At 47.4% G+C, this 25,402-nt stretch overlaps 1 protein-coding gene across 5 annotated transcripts in view; it reads left to right on the forward strand.

The window, feature by feature from the left end:
* The window catches only part of micall2b (mical-like 2b), a 34,797-nt gene extending 11,674 nt beyond the window's left edge, over positions 1-23,123 (forward strand). For 2 of the 5 annotated variants that reach the window (XM_045710580.1, XM_045710593.1), the window contains 12 exons: positions 32-162; positions 2,204-3,103; positions 7,195-7,412; positions 7,550-7,610; positions 11,752-11,939; positions 12,026-12,093; positions 12,175-12,298; positions 14,711-14,813; positions 15,378-15,451; positions 16,538-16,652; positions 17,953-17,999; positions 18,062-23,123. In XM_045710580.1, the coding sequence (XP_045566536.1) occupies positions 32-162; positions 2,204-3,103; positions 7,195-7,412; positions 7,550-7,610; positions 11,752-11,939; positions 12,026-12,093; positions 12,175-12,298; positions 14,711-14,813; positions 15,378-15,451; positions 16,538-16,652; positions 17,953-17,999; positions 18,062-18,231 (2,199 nt within the window). In that variant the 3' untranslated portion in view covers positions 18,232-23,123. The remainder of the gene's footprint in view (positions 1-31; positions 163-2,203; positions 3,104-7,194; positions 7,413-7,549; positions 7,611-11,751; positions 11,940-12,025; positions 12,094-12,174; positions 12,299-14,710; positions 14,814-15,377; positions 15,452-16,537; positions 16,653-17,952; positions 18,000-18,061) is intronic. The other 3 variants (XM_045710584.1, XM_045710581.1, XM_045710586.1) reach the window with 3 other exon arrangements.
* Positions 23,124-25,402: the final 2,279 nt, after the last annotated feature.

A 25,402-nucleotide genomic window follows, 5' to 3' on the forward strand; every position in this document is an offset into this window, starting at 1 on the left:
ACAGAAGGCTAATCTGTCCCCCCCCCCCCAGAAGGATGTGTTGTCGGAGCGCTCCAATAAGACGGGGACTCTGAGCAGTAAGTGTTCCGTGTGTAATAAACACGTTCATCTGGTCCAGAGACACCTAGTGGATGGGAGGCTGTATCACAGGAGCTGTGCCAGGTAAGACTTCACCTTAATGACTCAACCATGTGTTAGTATACCAGTCACCTATTGAAAGGGTTAACTCTATGGAGCTGTACCATGTGTTAGTATACCAGTCACCTATTGAAAGGGTTAACTCTATGGAGCTGTACCATGTGTTATTATACCAGTCACCTATTGAAAGGGTTAACTCTATGGAGCTGTACCATGTGTTATTATACCAGTCACCTATTGAAAGGGTTAACTCTATGGAGCTGTACCATGTGTTAGTATACCAGTCACCTATTGAAAGGGTTAACTACAGTTGAAGTCGGGAAGTTTACATAAACTTAGGTTGGAGTCATTAACTCGTTTTTCAACCACTCCACAAATGTATTGTTAACAAACTATAGTTTTGGCAAGTCGGTTAGGACATCTACTTTGTGCACGACACATCATTTTTCCAACAATTGTTTAGACAGATTATTTCACTTATAATTCACTGTATCACAATTCCAGTGGGTCAGAAGTTTACATGCACTAAGTTGACTGTGACTTTAAACGGCTTGGAAAATTCCAGAAAATGATGTCATGGCTTTAGAAGCTTCTGATAGGCTGTGTACCTGTGGATGTATTTCAAGGCCTACCTTCAAACTCGGTGCCTCTTTGCTTAACATTATAGGAAAATCTAAAATCAGCCAATACCTCAGAAAAAAAATTGTAGACCTCCACAAATCTGGTTATCCTTGGGAGCAATTTCCAAACACCTGAAGGTACCACGTTCATCTGTACAAACAATAGTACGTAAGTATAAACACCATGGGACGACGCAGCCGTCATACCGCTCAGGAAGGAGATGAGTTCTGTCTCCTAGAGATGAACGTACTTTGGTGCGAAAAGTGCAAATCAATCCCAGAACAACAGCAAAGGACCTTGTGAAGATGCTGGAGGAAACGGGTACAAAAGTATCTATATCCACAGTAAAACGAGTCCTATATCGACATAACCTGAAAGGCTACTCAGCAAGGAAAAAGCCACTGCTCCAAAACCGCCATAGAAAAGCCAGACTACGGTTTGCAACTGCACATGGGGACAAAGATCGTACTTTTTGGAGAAATGTCCTCTGGTCTGATGAAACAAAAATAGAACTGTTTGGCCATAATGACCATCATTATGTTTGGAGGAAAAAGGGGGAGGCTTGCAAGCCGAAGAACACCATCCCAACCGTGAAGCACGGGGGTGGCAGCATCATGTTGTGGGGGTGCTTTGCTGCAGGAGGGACTGGTGCACTTCACAAAGTAGATGGCATCATGAGGCAGGAAAATTATGTGGCTATATTGAAGCAACATCTCAAGACATCAGTCAGGAAGTTAAAGCTTGGTCGCAAATGGGTCTTCCAAATGGACAATGACCCCAAGCATACATCCAAAGTTGTGGCAAAATGGCTTAAGGACAACAAAGTCAAGGTATTGGAGTGGCTATCACAAAGCCCTGACCTCAATCCTATAGAACATTTGTGGGCAGAACTGAAAAAGCATGTGCGAGCAAGGAGGCCTACAAACCTGACTCAGTTACACCAGCTCTGTCCGGAGGAATGGGCCAAAATTCACCCAACTTATTGTGGGAAGCTTGTGGAAGGCTACCCAAAATGTTTGACCCAAGTTCAACAATTTAAAGGCAAATCTACCAAATACTAATTGAGTGTATGTAAACTTCCGATTTCAACTGTATATGGAGCTGTACCATGTGTTATTATACCAGTCACCTATTGAAAGGGTTAACTATATGGAGCTGTACCATGGTAGACAGCTGTACTTCACACTACGTTCATTACTGTAACATGTATCAGTCTATACACGGACAGGTGGAGACAGAGATTTGGTTGGTTGACAGATGTGCAGACAGCCAGACACAATATTGTTTCTACCACTGGTCTTCTGTGTTCTCCATATATAGGTGGTGTTCTATGTCATGTCTGTTCCTGTGTTCTCCATATATATAGGTGTTATATGTCATGTCTGTTCCTGTGTTCTCCATATATATAGGTGTTCTATGTAATGTCTGTTCCTGTGTTCTCCAGGTGTAGTGAGTGTTCCACCACTCTACTGTCAGGTAACTGTAAACCTGGACCAACACCAGGCTCCTTCATCTGTACCTCCCACCACCACCCCCAGGGGGCGCTGCCAACACACACCCCTCTCCGAGACCTGGCCAAAAACAACCCTACTACCCCTGCTGCATCCAAATACACCCCTCACCCTCCTCCCACTGTCAAGACCACCCCTCTCTCAGACCTCTCCAAGAATAACCCCGGACCCAAATACACAGACCCCTCGAAATCCACCCCAGCTCCGACACCCACCAGTACCCCCTCCAAATTTGGCCCTAGCTGGCTGAGCTCCAAAACCACCACCCCCTCTGCCGCCTCCTCGCGGCCCAGCCCGGGGCTCTCCTCCCCGGGCATAGTGAGCCCTGCAGCCTCTGGACCCACCACAGTCCCACGGAGCTTCAACACTACAACTAGCGCCACCACTCCCACAGCATCCAAGACCCAGCAGGCCCGGCTCCAGTTCTTCCAATCTGGGAACACCCCCACTGGGCAGGAGAACCAGGGCAAGACCCAGACTCAGGGACAGGCACAGAGTCTACCCACAAATAGAGTCCCGAACGCCGGCTCACAGGGGACAGTAGTGGGGGTTGGCCAGGGTGTGAGTATGGGTGGGGTAGGGGGTAAGGGAGGGGGTTCAGGTTGGGGTCGGGATGTGGTGGTAGGTGGGGACAGGGACGTGGTTCAGGGTAGAGGTAGCGTTGTCTTCAAGATGGATAGTGATGTGAAAGCCTCTCCATCTAAAGAAGACTGCAGTACCAAGACCCAGGCTGCTGCTGTCATCACTAAGAAACTAACAGAGAGCAACAACACCACAGCTGGTGCTTCAAGCCCTCCCTGGCCCCCTGTAGGACTGAAGAAGACTGAGAACAGGTGAGACATCTCAGACATTCTCAGAACTCCACTCTCTCCTCAGGACCCCAAAGGGGTGCACGTTTTGGTTTTTGCCGTAGCGCTGCACAGCTGATTTCAAATAATCAACTAATCATCAAGCTTTGATCATTTGTCAGCTGTGCAGTGTTAGGCGGTACTTCATTTGTAGATCGGGAAGTCCCGGAACACATAGTGAGCGTGAAAGCAGGGGGTTATCGGGGGGCTCTGAGGTACCGGAACACATAGTGAGCGTGAAAGCGGGGGGTTATACAGGGGGCTCTGAGGTACCGGAACACATAGTGAGCGTGAAAGCAGGGGGTTATCGGGGGCTCTGAGGTACCGGAACACACTGAGGAAAAAAAGTGTTGAACAGAACGTAGCAGCGCAGCAGACAGAGTAAACAGCCAAGTAGCCTATTGTCTCTGGTGGTGAAACGGACAGCGCTCTCCAAGTAGACTACTCTCTGGTGGTGAAACGGACAGCGCTCTCCAAGTAGACTACTCTCTGGTGGTGAAACGGACAGCGCTCTCCAAGTAGACTACTGTATCTGGTGGTGAAACGGATAGCGCTCTCCAAGTAGACTACTGTCTCTGGTGGTGAAACGGACAGCGCTCTCCAAGTAGACTACTGTATCTGGTGGTGAAACGGATAGCGCTCTCCAAGTAGACTACTCTCTGGTGGTGAAACGGACAGCGCTCTCCAAGTAGCCTACTGTATCTGGTGGTGAAACGGATAGCGCTCTCCAAGTAGCCTACTGTATCTGGTGGTGAAACGGATAGCGCTCTCCAAGTAGACTACTCTCTGGTGGTGAAACGGACAGCGCTCTCCAAGTAGCCTACTGTATCTGGTGGTGAAACGGATAGCGCTCTCCAAGTAGACTACTCTCTGGTGGTGAAACGGACAGCGCTCTCCAAGTAGCCTACTGTATCTGGTGGTGAAACGGACAGCGCTCTCCAAGTAGCCTACTGTATCTGGTGGTGAAACGGACAGCGCTCTCCAAGTAGCCTACTGTATCTGGTGGTGAAACGGACAGCGCTCTCCAAGTAGCCTACTGTCTCTGGTGGTGAAACGGACAGCGCTCTCCAAGTAGAGTACTGTCTCTGGTGGTGAAACGGACAGCGTTCTCCAAGTAGACTACTGTCTCTGGTGGTGAAACGGACAGCGCTCTCCAAGTAGCCTACTGTCTCTGGTGGTGAAACGGACAGCGTTCTCCAAGGTACTGATTCATTCAAAGCATTTTAGATGTCACTGCAGTTCATCCACATACTCCAGTATAGCTGCGGGGTTTACACAAGTCCCACTTTCTTATAGCATCGTTTTCTCGACATCAATGTACAGGAACATTTTAGAAGTCACTGCAGACTTCTAAAATGGGTGTCCTGCAGACCCAGATTTCAGATCATTTTCTCGACATTAATGTAACAGTAGAACAAATATCACAATATAACTTCAAATAAAATACATCAATGTAGGCTACAGCAGAACACACATATGAGGATATATAGGCCTCCATATGTTATATGATGCACATTCACCTTAACTTCACACTACTCAACAAGTTTGTAAAGGAAAAATATAAATCCAATTTTTTTTAGTTTTCAAAACCTCCCACAACGGATCTTCCCAAGTCAAGTCCGTTTAGCTCCTGAGAGTCCATTTGTAGCTCAAAGCCATGAGCGGTCCTGTGGCTGTGGTGTTTGGTCTCCTAAGGCTGTTCTGAAGACTCTGGCTGTAGTGTCTGATTTGTCCAACCTGGGTGTCCTCTTTAACCTCGTCTACAAGGCTTCCTGCCACCAAATGCGCCTTGGTTCAGGCATGTTCAAAATCCTTTTTACATTTTATTTTAACATTTGAGTCAGAGGATGTTACTGTACAGTCCAGCCACTCTTCTGCGAGTTGAATCCCTCCAGTGGTTTATAGACACAAGCTCTCTACCTTTCTGCCTGTTGTCCAGCCCAGCTTCTAGTTCTGCTGGTTGAATCCCTCCAGTGGTTTATAGACACAAGCTCTCTACCTTTCTGCATGTTGTCCAGCCCAGCTTCTAGTTCTGCTGGTTGAATCCCTCCAGTGGTTTGTAGACACAAGCTCTCTACCTTTCTGCATGTTGTCCAGCCCAGCTTCTAGTTCTGCTGGTTGAATCCCTCCAGTGGTTTGTAGACACAAGCTCTCTACCTTTCTGCATGTTGTCCAGCCCAGCTTCTAGTTCTGCTGGTTGAATCCCTCCAGTGGTTTGTAGACACAAGCTCTCTACCTTTCTGCATGTTGTCCAGCCCAGCTTCTAGTTCTGCTGGTTGAATCCCTCCAGTGGTTTGTAGACACAAGCTCTCTACCTTTCTGCATGTTGTCCAGCCCAGCTTCTAGTTCTGCTGGTTGAATCCCTCCCGTGTCAGGATCAGTGACATACCACACTGCCCCCCCGTGTCAGGATCAGTGACATACCACACTGCCCCCCCCGTCAGGATCAGTGACATACCACACTGCCCCCCCCCGTGTCAGGATCAGTTACATACCACACTGCCCCCCCGTGTCAGGATCAGTGACATACCACACTGCCCCCGTGTCAGGATCAGTTACATACCACACTGCCCCCCCCGTGTCAGGATCAGTGACATACCACACTGCCCCCCCCGTGTCAGGATCAGTGACATACCACACTGGCCCCCCCCGTGTCAGGATCAGTGACATACCACACTGCCCCCCGTGTCAGGATCAGTGACATACCACACTGCCCCCCCGTGTCAGGATCAGTGACATACCACACTGCCCCCCCCCCGTGTCAGGATCAGTGACATACCACACTGCCCCCCCGTGTCAGGATCAGTGACATACCACACTGCCCCCCCCCATATCAGGATCAGTGACATACCACACTGCCCCCCCCGTGTCAGGATCAGTGACATACCACACTGCCCCCCCATATCAGGATCAGTTACATACCACACTGCCCCCCCCATATCAGGATCAGTGACATACCACACTGCCCCCCCGTGTCAGGATCAGTGACATACCACACTGCCCCCCCCATATCAGGATCAGTTACATACCACACTGCCCCCCCCCATATCAGGATCAGTGACATACCACACTGCCCCCCCCGTGTCAGGATCAGTGACATACCACACTGCCCCCCCCCATATCAGGATCAGTTACATACCACACTGCCCCCCCCCCATATCAGGATCAGTGACATACCACACTGCCCTCCCCCCCGTGTCAGGATCAGTTACAGTCCACACTGCCCCCCCCGTGTTACATACCACACTGCGCCCCCCGTGTCAGGATCAGTTACATACCACACTGCCCCCCCCATAACCTCTATATATAAATAAGAGGGCAGGTCTGGGATCAGTGTGGCAGGATGGGATAATTACATAGAAATATCACTGTACTTTTACATGATGGTCTTTCTGGGGGGCGGGAGAAATACCGAGCAGGCATCTTGATTTAACTCCGATATCTTTCATTAGAATGTCTTCAGTGCAAACAGTGAAATAATGAATGAATTATGCCGCGAGAGTTACCGTATCCGGGCAAATAGGATCCGGCTCAAATAGGATCCGGCTCAAGTTAAGCACTGATGTTAGGGCAAAAAACCAAAACGACCACCCCTTCTGTATTGGAAATGTTGTTAGACAATATTGGCGCAGCGGGCTAAGGCACTGCATCACTACAGACCCTAGTTCGATTCCAGGCTGTATCACAACCGGCCTTGATTGGGAGTCCCATAGTGCGCCGCGCTGTAGCCCAGTGTCGTAAGGGTTTGGCCGGTGTAGGCCGTCATTGTAAATAAGAATTTGTTCCTAACTGACTGGCCTAGTTAAAGGTTAAATTAAAACAATAGAGCCCGACCTCTGCTGGTAAAATAGGGGAATAGCACTTCAATCATACAGTTGCCGTCAATCGCCCTTCCTCAATTCATCTTTCCTTGCATCCTCTTACCTTGTCTCCTTTTCAGATCAGAGGGGAGGGACCTTCTCTTCGAATGCGTATGAGAAGGAAGCGAGGCGTTAATTAAGATGGGAGGAATTGAGGAAATACTATTTGAGTCTGTAAGATGTTGAAAGGCCTGTCTGTCTCCCCTTGACCCCCAGATCTCCCTCTCTCAGACCTATCCCTGCTGAAACACCTAAGAAAGAGACGGAGACTCCCAAAAAGGAGACTGGGGGCAGAGTTAAGCTAAAAGCAGACCCTTCTCTCCTCGTCCCCCTCACTCCCAACACCTCCACCCCAACCCCAGCCAGCAGAACAGGCCTGTGGAACAAACCCCTAGATAAGGCACCCGGAGCTGCTTCTCCCAGCAACACTATGGGTGAGCACCATTCGCCCCCTGTCTGTCTAGTTGGTTATCCACATTTCACTGATTTCACTTTTCAGTGGTAATTATTTGTGGCTATTATGGTTGATGTAATGTTTTTGGGGTCTGTATATTGTCTTGTCTTTCTTTAGCAACAGCAGACAACAGCAGCTCTCCTGCTGACTGGCGGTCCAGACTCAAACCTGCCTCCAAGTAAGTATACTCTACATTCTACTCTACATTCTACTCTACATTATATTCTACATTCTACTCTACACTCTACATCCTACTCGACATTCTATTCTACATTCTGTTCTACTCTACTCTATATTCTATTCTACTCTGTATTCTACTCTGCTCTATGTTCTGCTCTGTGCCCTACTCTATATTCTACTCTATGTTCTACTCTGTTGTACTCTTTTCTACTCTACGGTCTAATCTACATTATATTCTACATTCTACTCTACACTCTACATCCTACTCGACATTCTATTCTACTCTACATTCTATTCTACTCTACTCTACATTCTACTATAGTCTATTCTACTCTGTATTCTACTCTGCTCTATGTTCTGCTCTGTTGTGTTCTACTCTGTTGTACTCTTTTGTACTCTACGTTCTACTCTACAGTCTACTCTACATTCTACTCTATACTCTACGTTCTACTCTACTCTATATTCTGCGTTCTACTCTATATTCTACTCTACTCTGTATTCTACTCTATATTCTACTCTGCTCTATGTTGTTTTCTATGTTCTGCTCTACTCTGTTGTACTCTATGTTCTAATCTATATTCTACGCTACATTCTACTCTAACCTTCCCTACTCTATATTCTACTCTACATTCTACTCTACTCTAACCTTCCCTACTCTACATTCTACTCTACTCTGTCCTACTCTATATTCTACTCTATACTCTATATTGTACTCTACATTCTACTCTATATTCTACGTTCTACTCTACATTCTACTCTATATTCTACTCTACATTCTACTCTACTCTAACCTTCCCTACTCTACATTCTACTCTACTCTATATTCTACTCTACTCTGTCCTACTCTATATTGTACTCTATACTCTACATTCTACTTTATATTCTACTCTGCTCTGCTCTATGTTCTGCTCTACTCTACTCTAACCTTCCCTACTCTATATTCTACTCTATATTCTATTCTACTCTATATTCTGCTCTACTCTATATTCTACTCTATATTGTACTTTGTACTGTATATTCTACTCTGCTCTGTTCTGCTCTACTCTACATTCTACTCTAACCTTCCCTACTCTATATTCTACTCTAACCAGCCCTACTCTACATTCTACTCTACTCTACATTCTACTGTATATTCTACTCTATATTCTGCTCTACTCTGTCCTACTCTATATTATACTCTATTGTACTCTACATTCTACTCTATATTCTACTCTGCTCTACGTTCTACTCTACGTTCTACTCTACTCTAACCAGCCCTACTCTACATTCTACTCTACTCTATATTGTACTGTATATTCTGCTCTACTCTGTCCTACTCTATATTGTACTCTACATTTTACTCTATATTCTACTCTGCTCTGCTCTACTCTACGTTCTACTCTACGTTCTACTCTAACCTTCCCTACTCTATGTTCTACTCTACTCTATATTCTACTCTACATTCTAATCTATATTCCACTCTACTCTACTCTATGTCCTACTCTGTTCTACTCTGTCCTACTCTACTCTGTTCTACTCTGTGTTCTACTCTATATTCTATTCTTCTCTACTTTATATTCTACTCTGCTCTGCTCTATGTTCTGCTCTACTCTACTCTAACCTTCCCTACTCTATATTCTACTCTATATTCTATTCTACTCTATATTCTGCTCTACTCTATATTCTACTCTATATTGTACTTTGTACTGTATATTCTACTCTGCTCTGTTCTGCTCTACTCTACATTCTACTCTAACCTTCCCTACTCTATATTCTACTCTAACCAGCCCTACTCTACATTCTACTCTACTCTACATTCTACTGTATATTCTACTCTATATTCTGCTCTACTCTGTCCTACTCTATATTATACTCTATTGTACTCTACATTCTACTCTATATTCTACTCTGCTCTACGTTCTACTCTACGTTCTACTCTACTCTAACCAGCCCTACTCTACATTCTACTCTACTCTATATTGTACTGTATATTCTGCTCTACTCTGTCCTACTCTATATTGTACTCTACATTTTACTCTATATTCTACTCTGCTCTGCTCTACTCTACGTTCTACTCTACGTTCTACTCTAACCTTCCCTACTCTATGTTCTACTCTACTCTATATTCTACTCTACATTCTAATCTATATTCCACTCTACTCTACTCTATGTCCTACTCTGTTCTACTCTGTCCTACTCTACTCTGTTCTACTCTGTGTTCTACTCTATATTCTATTCTTCTCTACTCTATGTTCTATTCTGCGCTATATTCTATTCTTCTCTACTCTATGTTCTATTCTGCGCAATATTCTGCTCTATATTCTACTCTACTCTATACTCTGACCTTCCCTACTGTATATTCTACTCTACATTCTACTCTCTATTTTCCTTTACTCTATGTTCTACTCTATTTTCTACTCTCCTCTATATTCTACTCTATGTTCTATTCTGCGCAATATTCTGCTCTATATTCTACTCTACTCTATACTCTGACCTTCCCTACTGTATATTCTACTCTACATTCTACTCTACATTCTACTCTCTATTTTCCTTTACTCTATGTTCTACTCTATTTTCTACTCTCCTCTATATTCTACTCTGTTCTACTCTACTCTATATACTACTCTACATTCTATGTTCTACTCTATACTCTATTCTACCCTATATTCTCTATTCTACATGCTCTATTCTTCTCTATTCTACCCTATATTCTCTATTCTATTCTACTCTATATGCTCTATTCTACTCTACATTCTACTCTCTATTTTCCTTTACTCTATGTTCTACTCTATTTTCTACTCTCCTCTATATTCTACTCTGTTCTACTCTACTCTATATACTACTCTACATTCTATGTTCTACTCTATACTCTATTCTACCCTATATTCTCTATTCTACATGCTCTATTCTTCTCTATTCTACCCTATATTCTCTATTCTATTCTACTCTATATGCTCTATTCTACTCTATATTCTCTACTGTACTCTATAATTCTACTCTATATTCTACTCCGTATTCTACTCTTCTACTTTATATTCACATCTACTCTGGTTTCGCTCCACTTGTCTCTATTCCACTATGTTCTGTTTCAATTGTGCTCTATTCCATCTGCTGCTTATTTTCTCTTGTCACTGAACTCTATTCTACTCTACAGAACTCTTATGTTCCACTACTGTTCTACCCTACTCCTATTATGTTCTACTTTGGTTCTATTCCAACTTGGTTCTATCCCACTTCCAGTTGTGTTGTCACTGGTCCACTAGTAATCTGGGAGCTCTGGTCACCTGGGTGTGAGGTCCCAGCCGCTGTAGACGGGTCACCTGGGTGTGAGGTCCCAGCCGCTGTAGACGGGTCACCTGGGTGTGAGGTCCCAGCCGCTATAGACGGGTCACCTGGGTGTGAGGTCCCAGCCGCTGTAGACGGGTCACCTGGGTGTGAGGTCCCAGCCGCTGTAGACGGGTCACCTGGGTGTGAGGTCCCAGCCGCTGTAGACGGGTCACCTGGGTGTGAGGTCCCAGCCGCTGTAGACGGGTCACCTGGGTGTGAGGTCCCAGCCGCTGTAGACGGGTCACCTGGGTGTGAGGTCCCAGCCGCTGTAGACGGGTCACCTGGGTGTGAGGTCACATATAATGTAGGTCACCACAGTCTGAGGAAAATCACTTGGCCATATTACCTGTACTCGTGGATTCATCCGTTCATCTTTCCATCCCTCATCCGTTCATTCGTTCTGCACATGCTGCTCCAAGCCGCTCTGTTTTGATGGTCCACCGGAGATCAAAGACCCTCCCCTCCCTCCTCGCCCACATCAGACCTGCGGTGAGTCGGGGCTAAAGCCCTTCCCTAGTGCAACGTGAAGTCACTGCTCAGAGTCCCACCCCCTGGCCCCAGATGACCATTCTTCCTCCTCCTCCTCTTCTTCCTCTTCCTCCTCCTCCTCCTCAGTCCTACTGATCCTCAGACTCTCAGAACGTACAAAAGGTGAGAGACTGGTGAAGGAAAAAACTAATTGTGAGAAAATGAGAGGTTAGATTGCGTTCAGGGAGGAAAGGAAGAGACAGACTTTGTTACATCTCTGTTCTTCCTCTCTCCTCCCCTCCTCTGTTCTTCCTCTCTCTAATCCACCTCCATCTCTCTCCTCCTCCCCTCCTCTCTCTTGCCAGGCCTGTAGGACCTAAAGACTCCTCTCCCCTCCACCCTGACATTCAGAAGGCTGAAACCCTGTCTCGGCCCCGGGCCGGTGGATCAGGAAACCTCCAGGCTTCAGTCCCTGCTGGGTCTACTCTGGCCCCCTCCAGCCCTCCAGAAGCCTCCTCACCCAGCCCGCTGAACACCGGCCCTGGGACACGAGGTAAGACAGACACACACACAGAGACAGACATAAATCCACTTCCCCTGCTCCCCATAAAACAGTGTTCTATGTGTTTCCTCTACCAGGCGTTCTGACAGGGAAGAGCTCAACGACAGCCAACGGCCCCAACACAGACACCAACACACCTAAACCAGTAGGTTTAACACATGGAGACGCGGTGAGGGATGTTCATACCTGTGTGTTTGTTGTGTTTTATATTAATGTGTGTGTGCAGGGTAAACCAGACTACATCCCGAAGGAAGAGATCCTCAGAGAGCTTCAGGAGATAGAGGACAGTGTTAATGAGTTGGAGAGGAAAGGAGTGGACCTGGAGAAACAACTACGCTCCTGTGAAGAGGGTAAGACTCACACAGAGGAGAGATGGAGGAAGAGGAGAGAGGGAGCAGGGAGGGATGAAGAGGGTAAGACTCACACAGAGGAGAGATGGAGGAAGAGGAGAGAGGGAGCAGGGAGGGATGAAGAGGGTAAGACTCACACAGAGGAGAGATGGAGGAAGAGGAGAGAGGGAGCAGGGAGGGATGAAGAGGGTAAGACTCACACAGAGGAGAGATGGAGGAAGAGGAGAGAGGGAGCAGGGAGGGATGAAGAGGGTAAGACTCACACAGAGGAGAGATGGAGGAAGAGGAGAGAGGGAGCAGGGAGGGATGAAGAGGGTAAGACTCACACAGAGGAGAGATGGAGGAAGAGGAGAGAGGAAGCAGGGAGGGATGAAGAGGGTAAGACTCACACAGAGGAGAGATGGAGGAAGAGGAGAGAGGGAGCAGGGAGGGATGAAGAGGGTAAGACTCACACAGAGGAGAGATGGAGGAAGAGGAGAGAGGGAGCAGGGAGGGATGAAGAGGGTAAGACTCACACAGAGGAGAGATGGAGGAAGAGGAGAGAGGGAGCAGGGAGGGATGAAGAGGGTAAGACTCACACAGAGGAGAGATGGAGGAAGAGGAGAGAGGGAGCAGGGAGGGATGAAGAGGGTAAGACTCACACAGAGGAGAGATGGAGAGTGAGGAGAGAGGGAGCAGGGAGGGATGAAGAGGGTAAGACTCACACAGAGGAGAGATGGAGGAAGAGGAGAGAGGGAGCAGGGAGGGATGAAGAGGGTAAGACTCACACAGAGGAGAGATGGAGGAAGAGGAGAGAGGGAGCAGGGAGGGATGAAGAGGGTAAGACTCACACAGAGGAGAGATGGAGAGTGAGGAGAGAGGGAGCAGGGAGGGATGAAGAGGGTAAGACTCACACAGAGGAGAGATGGAGGAGAGAGGGAGCAGGGAGGGATGAAGAGGGTAAGACTCACACAGAGGAGAGATGGAGGAAGAGGAGAGAGGGAGCAGGGAGGGATGAAGAGGGTAAGACTCACACAGAGGAGAGATGGAGGAAGAGGAGAGAGGGAGCAGGGAGGGATGAAGAGGGTAAGACTCACACAGAGGAGAGATGGAGGAAGAGGAGAGAGGGAGCAGGGAGGGATGAAGAGGGTAAGACTCACACAGAGGAGAGATGGAGGAAGAGGAGAGAGGGAGCAGGGAGGGATGAAGAGGGTAAGACTCACACAGAGGAGAGATGGAGGAAGAGGAGAGAGGGAGCAGGGAGGGATGAAGAGGGTAAGACTCACACAGAGGAGAGATGGAGAGTGAGGAGAGAGGGAGCAGGGAGGGATGAAGAGGGTAAGACTCACACAGAGGAGAGATGGAGGAAGAGGAGAGAGGGAGCAGGGAGGGATGAAGAGGGTAAGACTCACACAGAGGAGAGATGGAGGAAGAGGAGAGAGGGAGCAGGGAGGGATGAAGAGGGTAAGACTCACACAGAGGAGAGATGGAGGAAGAGGAGAGAGGGAGCAGGGAGGGATGAAGAGGGTAAGACTCACACAGAGGAGAGATGGAGGAAGAGGAGAGAGGGAGCAGGGAGGGATGAAGAGGGTAAGACTCACACAGAGGAGAGATGGAGAGTGAGGAGAGAGGGAGCAGGGAGGGATGAAGAGGGTAAGACTCACACAGAGGAGAGATGGAGGAAGAGGAGAGAGGGAGCAGGGAGGGATGAAGAGGGTAAGACTCACACAGAGGAGAGATGGAGGAAGAGGAGAGAGTGAGCAGGGAGGGATGAAGAGGGTAAGACTCACACAGAGGAGAGATGGAGATGGGAGGGTGAGGAGGAAGAGGAGAGAGGGAGCAGGGAGGGATGAAGAGGGTAAGACTCACACAGAGGAGCGATGGAGACAGGAGAGTGAGGAGGTGGCGCAGAGGGGGATGAAGAGGGTAAGACTCACACAGATGGAAGAGGAAGGGGGATGGAGAGGGGGATATTGAGCGTGAGGAGGGAGGTAGAGGGGGAGATTGAGAGGGGGAGATTGGGGTCGGTGTCGCCTGAGGGGATGTGACCCAAAAAGAGACTGGTGAATTTCCGCCACTTCTGGCTCTAATGAAGTCTCTGATAGCTTCCTGTCTCTGTGGGATTGACGGGCGGTAGGAGGAAATAAAGACAGCCCTGGTGGCTGGAGGGAGGGAGGGAGGGAGGGCGAGGAGGGGAAATAGTGTCTTTAATATTTCTCTAGTGTTTCATGACCTTGAACTCTGTCAGTATGTCTTTAATATCTTGAAGTCTGCTTTTAAATTCCACTGTGTGTGTGTGTGTGTGTGTGTGTGTGTGTGTGTGTGTGTGTGTGTGTGTGTGTGTGTGTGTGTGTGTGTGTGTGTGTGTGTGTGTGTGTGTGTGTGTGTGTGTGTGTGTGTGTGTGTGTGTGTGTGTGTGTGTGTGTGTTTCAGAGGGAGAAGAGGACGTGGTGATGGATGACCTGATGGTGGAATGGTTCAACCTCATCAGAAACAAGCAGGTGTCCATGAGGAGAGAGTCTGAACTGGTCTACATGTGAGTCTCTCTCTCTCACATACACACACACGCAGAACCACACGCAGACATACACACATACAGTGGGGGGAAAAAAGTATTTGATCCCCTGCTGATTTTGTACGTTTGCCCACTGATAAAGAAAGGTAACAAAGGTAACAAGCTGCGGTTAGGAGCGCTCCCTTTAAGAGTGCGCTCCTAATCTCAGCTCGTTACCTGTATAAAAGACACCTGGGAGCCAGAAATCTTTCTGATTGAGAGGGGGTCAAATACTTATTTCCCTCATTAAAATGCAAATCAATTTATAACATTTCCTACATGTGTTTTTCTGGATATTTTTGTTGTTATTCTGTCTCTCACTGTTCAAATAAACCTACCATTAAAATTATAGACTAATCATTTCTTTGTCAGTGGGCAAACGTACAAAATCAGCAGGGGATCAAATACCTTTTCCCCCCCACTGTATACACACACAGAACCACATGCAGATATACACACACAGAACCACAAAAATACACACAGCAGATATTTTTATTTCCTCTAAAATATGTGTGTGTGTGTGTGTGTGTGTGTGTGTGTGCGCAGAGCGAAGACACAGGACTTAGAGGAACAGCAGCCCAGTGTAGAGCAGGAGCTGAGGAGACTCATGGACAAACCTGGTGAGGAGACAGTGGGGTGTGTTGGGGACAAACCTGGTGAGGAGACAGAGTGGGGTGTTGGGGACAAACCTGGTGAGGAGACAGTGGGGTGTGTTGGGGACAAACCTGGTGAGGAGACAGAGTGGGGTGTGTTGGGGACAAACCTGGTGAGGAGACAGAGTGGGGTGTTGGGGACAAACCTGGTGAGGAGACAGTGGGGTGTGTTGGGGACAAACCTGGTGAGGAGACAGTGGGGTGTGTTGGGGACAAACCTGGTGAGGAGACAGTGGGGTGTGTTGGGGACAAACCTGGTGAGGAGACAGTGGGGTGTGTTGGGGACAAACCTGGTGAGGAGACAGTGGGGTGTGTTGGGGACAAACCTGGTGAGGAGGCAGTGGGGTGTGTTGGGGACAAACCTGGTGAGGAGACAGTGGGGTGTGTTGGGGACAAACCTGGTGAGGAGACAGTGGGGTGTGTGTTGGGGACAAACCTGGTGAGGAGACAGAGTGGGGTGTTGGGGACAAACCTGGTGAGGAGACAGTGGGGTGTGTTGGGGACAAACCTGGTGAGGAGACAGTGGGGTGTGTTGGGGACAAACCTGGTGAGGAGACAGAGTGGGGTGTTGGGGACAAACCTGGTGAGGAGACAGTGGGGTGTGTTGGGGACAAACCTGGTGAGGAGACAGTGGGGTGTGTTGGGGACAAACCTGGTGAGGAGACAGTGGGGTGTGTTGGGGACAAACCTGGTGAGGAGACAGTGGGGTGTGTTGGGGACAAACCTGGTGAGGAGACAGTGGGGTGTGTTGGGGACAATGGAAAAGTTGTGTGTTTCCACTGATTGTAGCAGAATGTTAGTCAGTAACATGACGTGTGTTAATGTGTGTGTTCACGGTAGCAGAATGTTAGTCAGTAACATGACGTTTGTTAATGTGTGTGTTTCCACTGATTGTAGCAGAATGTTAGTCAGTAACATGACGTTTGTTAATGTGTGTGTTTCCACTGATTGTAGCAGAATGTTAGTCAGTAACATGACGTTTGTTAATGTGTGTGTTTCCACTGATTGTAGCAGAATGTTAGTCAGTAACATGACGTTTGTTACTGTGTGCAGAGCGACTGAAGACGTCGTGGGACCGTCGTAGAGAAGAGGAGTTGATGGTCAAGCTGGTGGAGATCGTCAATGACAGGAACGCCATCATAGAAGGACTGGACGATGACAGACTCAGGTAAGAGAGAGGGGGGATGACCGATTCAGGTAGGAGAGAGGGGGGGATGACTGATTCAGGTAAGAGAGAGGGGGGATGACAGACTCGGGTAAGAGAGAGGGGGGATGACAGACTCGGGTAAGAGAGAGGGGGGGATGACCGATTCAGGTAGGAGAGAGGGGGGATGACAGACTCAGGTAGGAGAGAGGGGGGATGACAGACTCGGGTAAGAGAGAGGGGGGGATGACCCGATTCAGGTAGAAGAGAGGGGGGATGACCGATTCAGGTAGGAGAGAGGGGGGGATGACCGATTCAGGTAAGAGAGAGGGGGGATGACCGATTTCAGGTAGGAGAGAGGGGGGATGACAGACTCGGGTAAGGAGAGGGGGATGACCGATTCAGGTAGGAGAGAGGGGGGATGACCGATTTCAGGTAGGAGAGAGGGGGGATGACCGACTCGGGTAAGAGAGAGGGGGGATGACCGACTCGGGTAAGAGAGAGGGGGGATGACCGATTCAGGTAGGAGAGAGGGGGGATGACCGATTCGGGTAGGAGAGAGGGGGGATGACCGATTCGGGTAGGAGAGAGGGGGGATGACCGATTCGGGTAGGAGAGAGGGGGGATGACCGATTCGGGTAGGAGAGAGGCCGGGGATGACCGATTCGGGTAGGAGAGAGGCCGGGGATGACCGATTCGGGTAGGAGAGAGGCCGGGGATGACCGATTCGGGTAGTAAGAGGGGGGATGACCGATTCAGGTAGGAGAGAGGGGGGGATGACCGATTCGGGTAGTAAGAGGGGGGATGACCGATTCGGGTAGTAAGAGGGGGGATGACCGATTCGGGTAGGAGAGAGGGGGGATGACCGATTCGGGTAGTAGAGAGGGGATGACCGATTCAGGTAGGAGAGAGGGGGGGATGACCGATTCAGGTAGGAGAGAGGCCGGGGATGACCGATTCGGGTAGGAGAGGGGGTGGGATGACAGACACGGGTAGGAGAGAGAGGGGGGGATGACAGACTCGGGTAGGAGAGAGGGGGGGATGACAGACGGGTAGGAGAGAGAGGGGGGATGACAGACTCGGGTAAGAGAGAGGGGGGGGATGACAGACTCGGGTAGGAGAGAGAGGGGATGACAGACTCGGGTAAGAGAGAGGGGGGGGATGTCAGATTCGGGTAAGAGAGAGGGGGGGGATGTCAGATTCGGGTAGGAGAGAGGGGGGAGAAGCTGTCTTAATGTGAATGGCTCTCTGGGATGTGTGTGTGTGTGTGTGTATAGATTAGTCATGCTGTGTCGTTAATCTTCTCTGTCTGATCTCTTTTCAGGGAGGATGAGGAAGATGAGCAGCTCAGTAAGATGATGAAGAACCTAGGTCAGTCCCTACACAACACATCTAGGATCAGTTTGCCTTCTATAACCCTTATCAAACCCAAGGTCAGTCCCTACACAACACATCTAGGATCAGTTTGCCTTCTATAACCCTTATCAAACCCAAGGTCAGTCCCTACACGACAGGTCTAGGATCAGTTTCCCTTCAATTACCCTTATCAGAACCAGCAGGGGAGAAAACTGAGCTGCTTTCAGTATACAGCTTGACGTTTTAGTGATTCTACACACAGCTTGACGTTTCACGGTGATTCTACACGCAGCTTGACGTTTCACGGTGATTCTACACGCAGCTTGACGTTTCACGGTGATTCTACACGCAGCTTGACGTTTCTCGGTGATTCTACACGCAGCTTGACGTTTCACGGTGATTCTACACGCAGCTTGACGTTTCTCGGTGATTCTACACGCAGCTTGACGTTTCGGTGATTCTACACGCAGCTTGACGTTTCTCGGTGATTCTACACGCAGCTTGACGTTTCTCGGTGATTCTACACGCAGCTTGACGTTTCTCGGTGATTCTACACGCAGCTTGACGTTTCTCGGTGATTCTACACGCAGCTTGACGTTTCTCGGTGATTCTACACGCAGCTTGACGTTTCGGTGATTCTACACGCAGCTTGACGTTTCTCGGTGATTCTACACGCAGCTTGACGTTTCTCGGTGATTCTACACGCAGCTTGACGTTTCACGGTGATTCTACACGCAGCTTGACGTTTCACGGGGATTCTACACGCAGCTTGACGTTTCTCGGGGATTCTACACGGGGGGGGTTCTGTAGAAACAGTATTTGTACCTTAGTTGAAGGAATAATGCCTCTTCTAAATGAATGTAAATCATTCTGCGTGTTTAAACCCACTGCTTTGTCACCTTGACTTGACCTCTGGTGCAGCTTTTCAACTGCTCTGGTCTCTGTCTAACCTTTTCTTTAAAGAGCAACTGCTCTGGTCTCTGTCTAACCTTTTCTTTAAAGAGCAACTGCTCTGGTCTCTGTCTAACCTTTTCTTTAAAGAGCAACTGCCCCTGAAAACCAACTTCTCATTTAGAAAACAGCCTCTGTGGCATCTTTGAGTCAAACATTTATTCTACTTACAAAATGCACTGCAAAATGTAAATGGAATAATTTATGTCATAACGTCAGTCTTGCCCCAAAATGTCGTTTTGTGAGATTTAAGGTCGTGACTGCGTCACAGCATAAATGAAGGTTGGGTGTGTTTCAATCCTGCCCACAGCTGGCAGCACACAAGTAATCATCAATTCGGAGTGCAGTTGTTTGCGACCTGATTGCAATGCCTGTGGTGAATTTGTGTTGACTTAGCCCTATGAATAGCCCTATGGAACCATCAGTAAATTGCATAATGTACACAAAAATACAATAGCTCCAAATTTCAATTACTTAACCTCAAACTAACTATAAATTGTAGAAATTCATATACAGATATTGAAGTCATTTAATGAGAACTAAAAGGTGTGCTACATGAAAATATGGTCTGATTTACATTGTGTGTAATTTATTGACGGCCCCTAACTATCCCAAAGTCAAACCAATTTTGCCACCTTCGCACAACAGACGGCTGAAGCTAATTGGCTAAATAATTTGGCTAACCCTTCCCACCTGTGAACACACACAACACCCATATCAAACCACACCCGAAACATTCTGTTACTGATTTGGGGGTTAGTTTGGCTTGTGGTAGAGTCAGCATGGCAGAAGTCGGCTTGGTGATGTGGGTCTGCTTGGTGGAGCTGGTCCCAGACCGACGGGCTTGGTGGAGCTGGTCCCAGACCGACGGGCTTGGTGGAGCTGGTCCCAGACCGACGGGCTTGGTGGAGCTGGTCCCTGACCGACGGGCTTGGTGGAGCTGGTCCCAGACCGACGGGCTTGGTGGAGCTGGTCCCAGACCGACGGGCTTGGTGGAGCTGGTCCCAGACCGACGGGCTTGGTGGAGCTGGTCCCAGACCGACGGGCTTGGTGGAGCTGGTCCCAGACCGACGGGCTTGGTGGAGCTGGTCCCAGACCGACGGGCTTGGTGGAGCTGGTCCCAGACCGACGGGCTTGGTGGAGCTGGTCCCAGACCGACGGGCTTGGTGGAGCTGGTCCCAGACCGACGGGCTTGTCTCCCTCCTTGACTTAGACTCGACCTATCTGGCTCGTAGTTCAGTTCTCTACTAGTACAGTGTGCCAGTTCAAAGTTCACAGCAGCGTGTTGTCATGAACAGCACACTGACTACAGATTGTCATGGTTCTTATTGTAACCTCTCTTCTTTTTGTCTGTCAAGGTAAAAATCTGTCGTTCTGCCCCTGAACAAGACAGTTAACCCACTGTTCCTAGGCCATCATTGTAAATAAGAATTTGTTCTTAACTGACTTGCCAAGTTAAATAAAGGTTAAAAAAAATCTAATAATTGGTCCTGGAATATTTCTAACTAGAGAGACTTTAAAACGTTTTTTTTTTAGGTTTCTTCAAAACAATCAACCTTATTATGGGTTTAATTTTTGTAATAATGGAGCTGGTCAACCGGAGGGGATCACTGAGAAGCCACCAGCAGATTTGGGTTACAGCTCTTTATAGCAAAGTACATCCTCCTGAAATGTTCATGACAAACAACAGATGTGTGGAATGTTGTTCAAGGTGAGGTTTTGTTTGTGAGAGAGAATGAACCCCCCAGACAGATTGTTGTAATTGTATAGAAACCAGGGTTTGGCCCCAAAGACAAGGTTCCTCCCATCAGCCGTCCACACCAGAGACATCTCCTCCCTGGTAGCTCATAGTACACAAACACCAAGTCATTCTATGAAATACAGGCTGTAGGTTTTATCACCAAGCCATCATAACTCAATTGCCAGCGCCAAGCCCCAGAGGCCCAACTCAGTCTCGAGAGAGTACTGAGAAACTTTATTCCATGCAATTTTCTACTGTATGTTGTTCTTATTGTAATCTCTCTCTTCTATTGTCTGTCGTGGTTCTTATTGTAATCTCTCTCTCCTTTTGTTTATCGTGGTTCTTATTGTAAGCTCTCTCTCTCCTTTTGTTTGTCGTGGTTCTTATTGCAATCACTCTTTTAGTTATGGTTCTTTGTAACTTCTCTAACCACTTCTACTCTCTCATCCCATCCTCTCTACCTCTACTCTCTCATCCCATCCTCCTCTCTCTTTCAGACACAAAGAAAGAAAAGAAGAAGAAGTCTAGCTTTAAGTTGTTTGGTAGGAACAAGAAGGAGGGATGATCCCACGGGGAGGAACTCTGGGACACACTGTTACACTGCTTTAGATGTGCTTATTACTGTTTTGATAGTTCATGTATTGAAGTCTGTTAGCTCTCTGATTCATGTTTCTATAACATGCTCCTGCCATATGTGTGTGACCCCTGATTGTCATCCGTCATCACACTGTCCTCTGTGTCAGGCTGAAACCCAGTATAACACCACACATCCACACTGTCTGTCTGTATGTAATGTGTGTGTGTGTGTGGGTAGTTAATCTGTATGATGGGGATTATGTAGGGATTAGAAGATATCAAAGGAACTCTGGCCTCGCTGTCTAATAATGACTCACTGCTAATGGCTTACATCACTCACTGTACCGTGTGTCTGTGCCCTTTGCCCTCTGCTGTTTTAAAGCCATGTTTACAGGCTATAGAGAGACGTTGTTTTCTTCAGGAGTCGGACAACTCTTCTTATGACATACTAATCATCACGTTTCTCTGTAGCTTCATCTGTCCATGGGATGGTTTATCTTCTGACTCCAGATCAGATGTTAGCGCTGTAATCGCCCCCTAGTTTGTTTTAGAATGTTATGTCCTGAATCCAGATCAGTCTTATGAGCTTTTATTAAGCAGCATTTTGCATTGATCAAAGTTAATGTGTATAAATGCTGGCCCTTCAGCCAAAGGGTTTTTATTCAGTATAATAGACTCACATTTACCATTTAACATTCTGTTATAATGATGATAGTGACATCATATTCTGTATAATGATCAGCGTGGTGCCTTAGTGACATCACATTCTGTTATAATGATCAGCGTGGTGCCTTAGTGACTTCACATTCTGTTATAATGATCAGCGTGGTGCCTTAGTGACATCACATTCTGTTATAATGATCAGCGTGGTGCCTTAGTGACATCACATTCTGTTATAATGATCAGCGTGGTGCCTTAGTGACATCACATTCTGTTATAATGATCAGCGCGGTGCCTTAGTGACATCACATTCTGTTATAATGATCAGTGTGGTGCCTTAGTGACATCACATTCTGTTATAATGATCAGCGTGGTGCCTTAGTGACTTCACATTCTGTTATAATGATCAGTGGTGCCTTAGTGACTTCATATTCTGTTATAATGATCAGCGTGGTGCCTTAGTGACTTCACATTCTGTTATAATGATCAGTGGTGCCTTAGTGACATCACATTCTGTTATAATGATCAGTGGTGCCTTAGTGACATCATATTCTGTTATAATGATCAGCGTGGTGCCTTAGTGACTTCACATTCTGTTATAATGATCAGCGTGGTGCCTTAGTGACTTCACATTCTGTTATAATGATCAATAGTGGAAAACAGAAATGTGGCCAGTTTTAGTCTTGTGGAGAAACCAGGAAATGAATGATTTGACCAGGAAATTAATGATTTGACCAGGAAATGAATGCGTGAATGATTCGATCCATATTGGACCTGAGTGTGAATGTGCTATTCAAAATGGTCAATACCTGAGTCGTCTTTGAGGGAAATTTGTTTTTGCTAACGGCACTTTTAATAAATGACAAGTAACTGTTTTCTTTTTAGATGGTTGTGTCAGAATTGAGAAATTTTATGAATCGAGATAATTGTTAAATGTCAGTTTTTTTTGTTTTTTTCCCCTTCTGTATAATTTGTGAGCTGATTTGTGGTTTTATCAGAATGGAGAGTTGTCTTTCTAATTCAACAGTGCTATTGAAGGAGCTGTAATCAACTGTGGAAGGCAGACTACAGTTGGACCAAAACCACTAAAAGCGTGTAACTGATCCTCTGTTCCCATGTGTCTCCCTGCATATACTGTCCTGTGTTTCTGCACTGTTTATTCCTCATATCTCCTTTTTTCTTCAATAAATTCAATAATGATAGAAATGGTACATTTTGCCCTGGTTTTTAAATATTTTGTTCCTCACTGTGTGTGTGTGTACATATGTACAGTTGAAGTTTACATACACTTCGGTTGGAGTCATTAACTTGTTTTTCAACCACTCCACAAATTTCTTGTTAACAAACTATAGTTTTGGCAAGTCGTTTAGGACATCTACTTTGTGCATGACACAAGTCATTTTTCCAACAATTTTTTACAGACAGATTAATTCACTGTATCACAATTCCAGTGGGTCAGAAGTTTACATTACACTAAGTTGACTGTGCCTTTAAACAGCTTGGAAAATTCCAGAAAATGATGTCATGGCTTTAGAAGCTTCTGATAGGCTAATTGACATCATTTGAGTCATTTGGTGGTGTACCTGTGGATGTATTTTAAGGCCTACCTTCAAACTCAGTGCCTCTTTGCTTGACATCATGGTTAAATCAAAAGAAATCAGCCAAGACCTCAGAAAATTGTAGACCACAAGTCTGGTTCATCCTTGAAAGCAAATTCCAAACGCCTGAAGGTACCACGTTCATCTGTACAAACAATAGTATGCAAGTATAAACACCATGGGACCACGCAGCCGTCAAACCGCTCAGGAAGGAGATGCATTCTGTCTCCTAGAGATGAACGTACTTTGGTGCGAAAAGTGCAAATCAATCCCAGAACAACAGCAAAGGACCTTGTGAAGATGCTGGAGGAAACGGGTACAAAAGTATCTATATCCACTGTAAAACGAGTCCTATATCGACATAACCTGAAAGGCTGCTCAGCAAGGAAGAAGCCACTGCTCCAAAACCGCCATAAAAAAGCCAGACTACGGTTTGCAACTGCACATGGGGACAAAGATCGTACTTTTTGGAGAAATGTCCTCTGGTCTGATGAAACAAAAATAGAACTGTTTGGCCATAATGACCATTGTTATGTTTGGAGGAAAAAGGGGGAGGCTTGCAAGCTGAAGAACACCATCCCAACCGTGAAGCACGGGGGTGGCAGCATCATGTTGTGGGGGTGCTTTGCTGCAGGAGGGACTGGTGCACTTCACAAAATACACTGCTCAAAAAAATAAAGGGAACACTTAAACAACACAATGTAACTCCAAGTCAATCACACTTCTGTGAAATCAAACTGTCCACTTAGGAAGCAACACTGAATGACAATAAATTTCACATGCTGTTGTGCAAATGGAATAGACAACAGGTGGAAATTATAGGCAATTAGCAAGACACCCCCAATAAAGGAGTGGTTCTGCAGGTGGGGACCACAGACCACTTCTCAGTTCCTATGCTTCCTGGCTGATGTTTTGGTCACTTTTGAATGCTGGCGGTGCTTTCACTCTAGTGGTAGCATGAGACGGAGTCAACAACCCACACAAGTGGCTCAGGTAGTGCAGCTCATCCAGGATGGCACATCAATGCGAGCTGTGGCAAGAAGGTTTGCTGTGTCTGTCAGCGTAGTGTCCACAGCATGGAGGCGCTACCAGGAGACAGGCCAGTACATCAGGAGATGTGGAGGAGGCCGTAGGAGGGCAACAACCCAGCAGCAGGACCGCTACCTCCGCCTTTGTTCAAGGAGGAGCAGGAGGAGCACTGCCAGAGCCCTGCAAAATGACCTCCAGCAGGCCACAAATGTGCATGTGTCTGCTCAAACGGTCAGAAACAGACTCCATGAGGGTGGTATGAGGGCCCGACGTCCACAGGTGGGGGTTGTGCTTACAGCCCAACACCGTGCAGGACGTTTGGCATTTGCCAGAGAACACCAAGATTGGCAAATTCGCCACTGGCGCCCTGTGCTCTTCACAGATGAAAGCAGGTTCACACTGAGCACGTGACAGAGTCTGGAGACGCCGTGGAGAACGTTCTGCTGCCTGCAACATCCTCCAGCATGACCGGTATGGCTGTGGGTCAGTCATGGTGTGAGGTGGCATTTCTTTTGGGGGCCGCACAGCACTCCATGTGCTCGCCAGAGGTAGCCTGACTGCCATTAGGTACCGAGATGAGATCCTCAGACCCCTTGTGAGACCACATGCTGGTGCGGTTGGCCCTGGGTTCCTCCTAATGCAAGACAATGCTAGACCTCATGTGGCTGGAGTGTGTCAGCAGTTCCTGCAAGAGGAAGGCATTGATGCTATGGACTGGCCCGCCCGTTCCCCAGACCTGAATTCAATTGAGCACATCTGGGACATCATGTCTCGCTCCATCCACCAACGCCATGTTGCACCACAGACTGTCCAGGAGTTGGCGGATGCTTTAGTCCAGGTCTGGGAGGAGATCCCTCAGGAGA

Source organism: Salmo salar, chromosome ssa02 (genome assembly GCF_905237065.1).
Source record: "Salmo salar chromosome ssa02, Ssal_v3.1, whole genome shotgun sequence".
Lineage (NCBI taxonomy): Eukaryota > Metazoa > Chordata > Actinopteri > Salmoniformes > Salmonidae > Salmo > Salmo salar.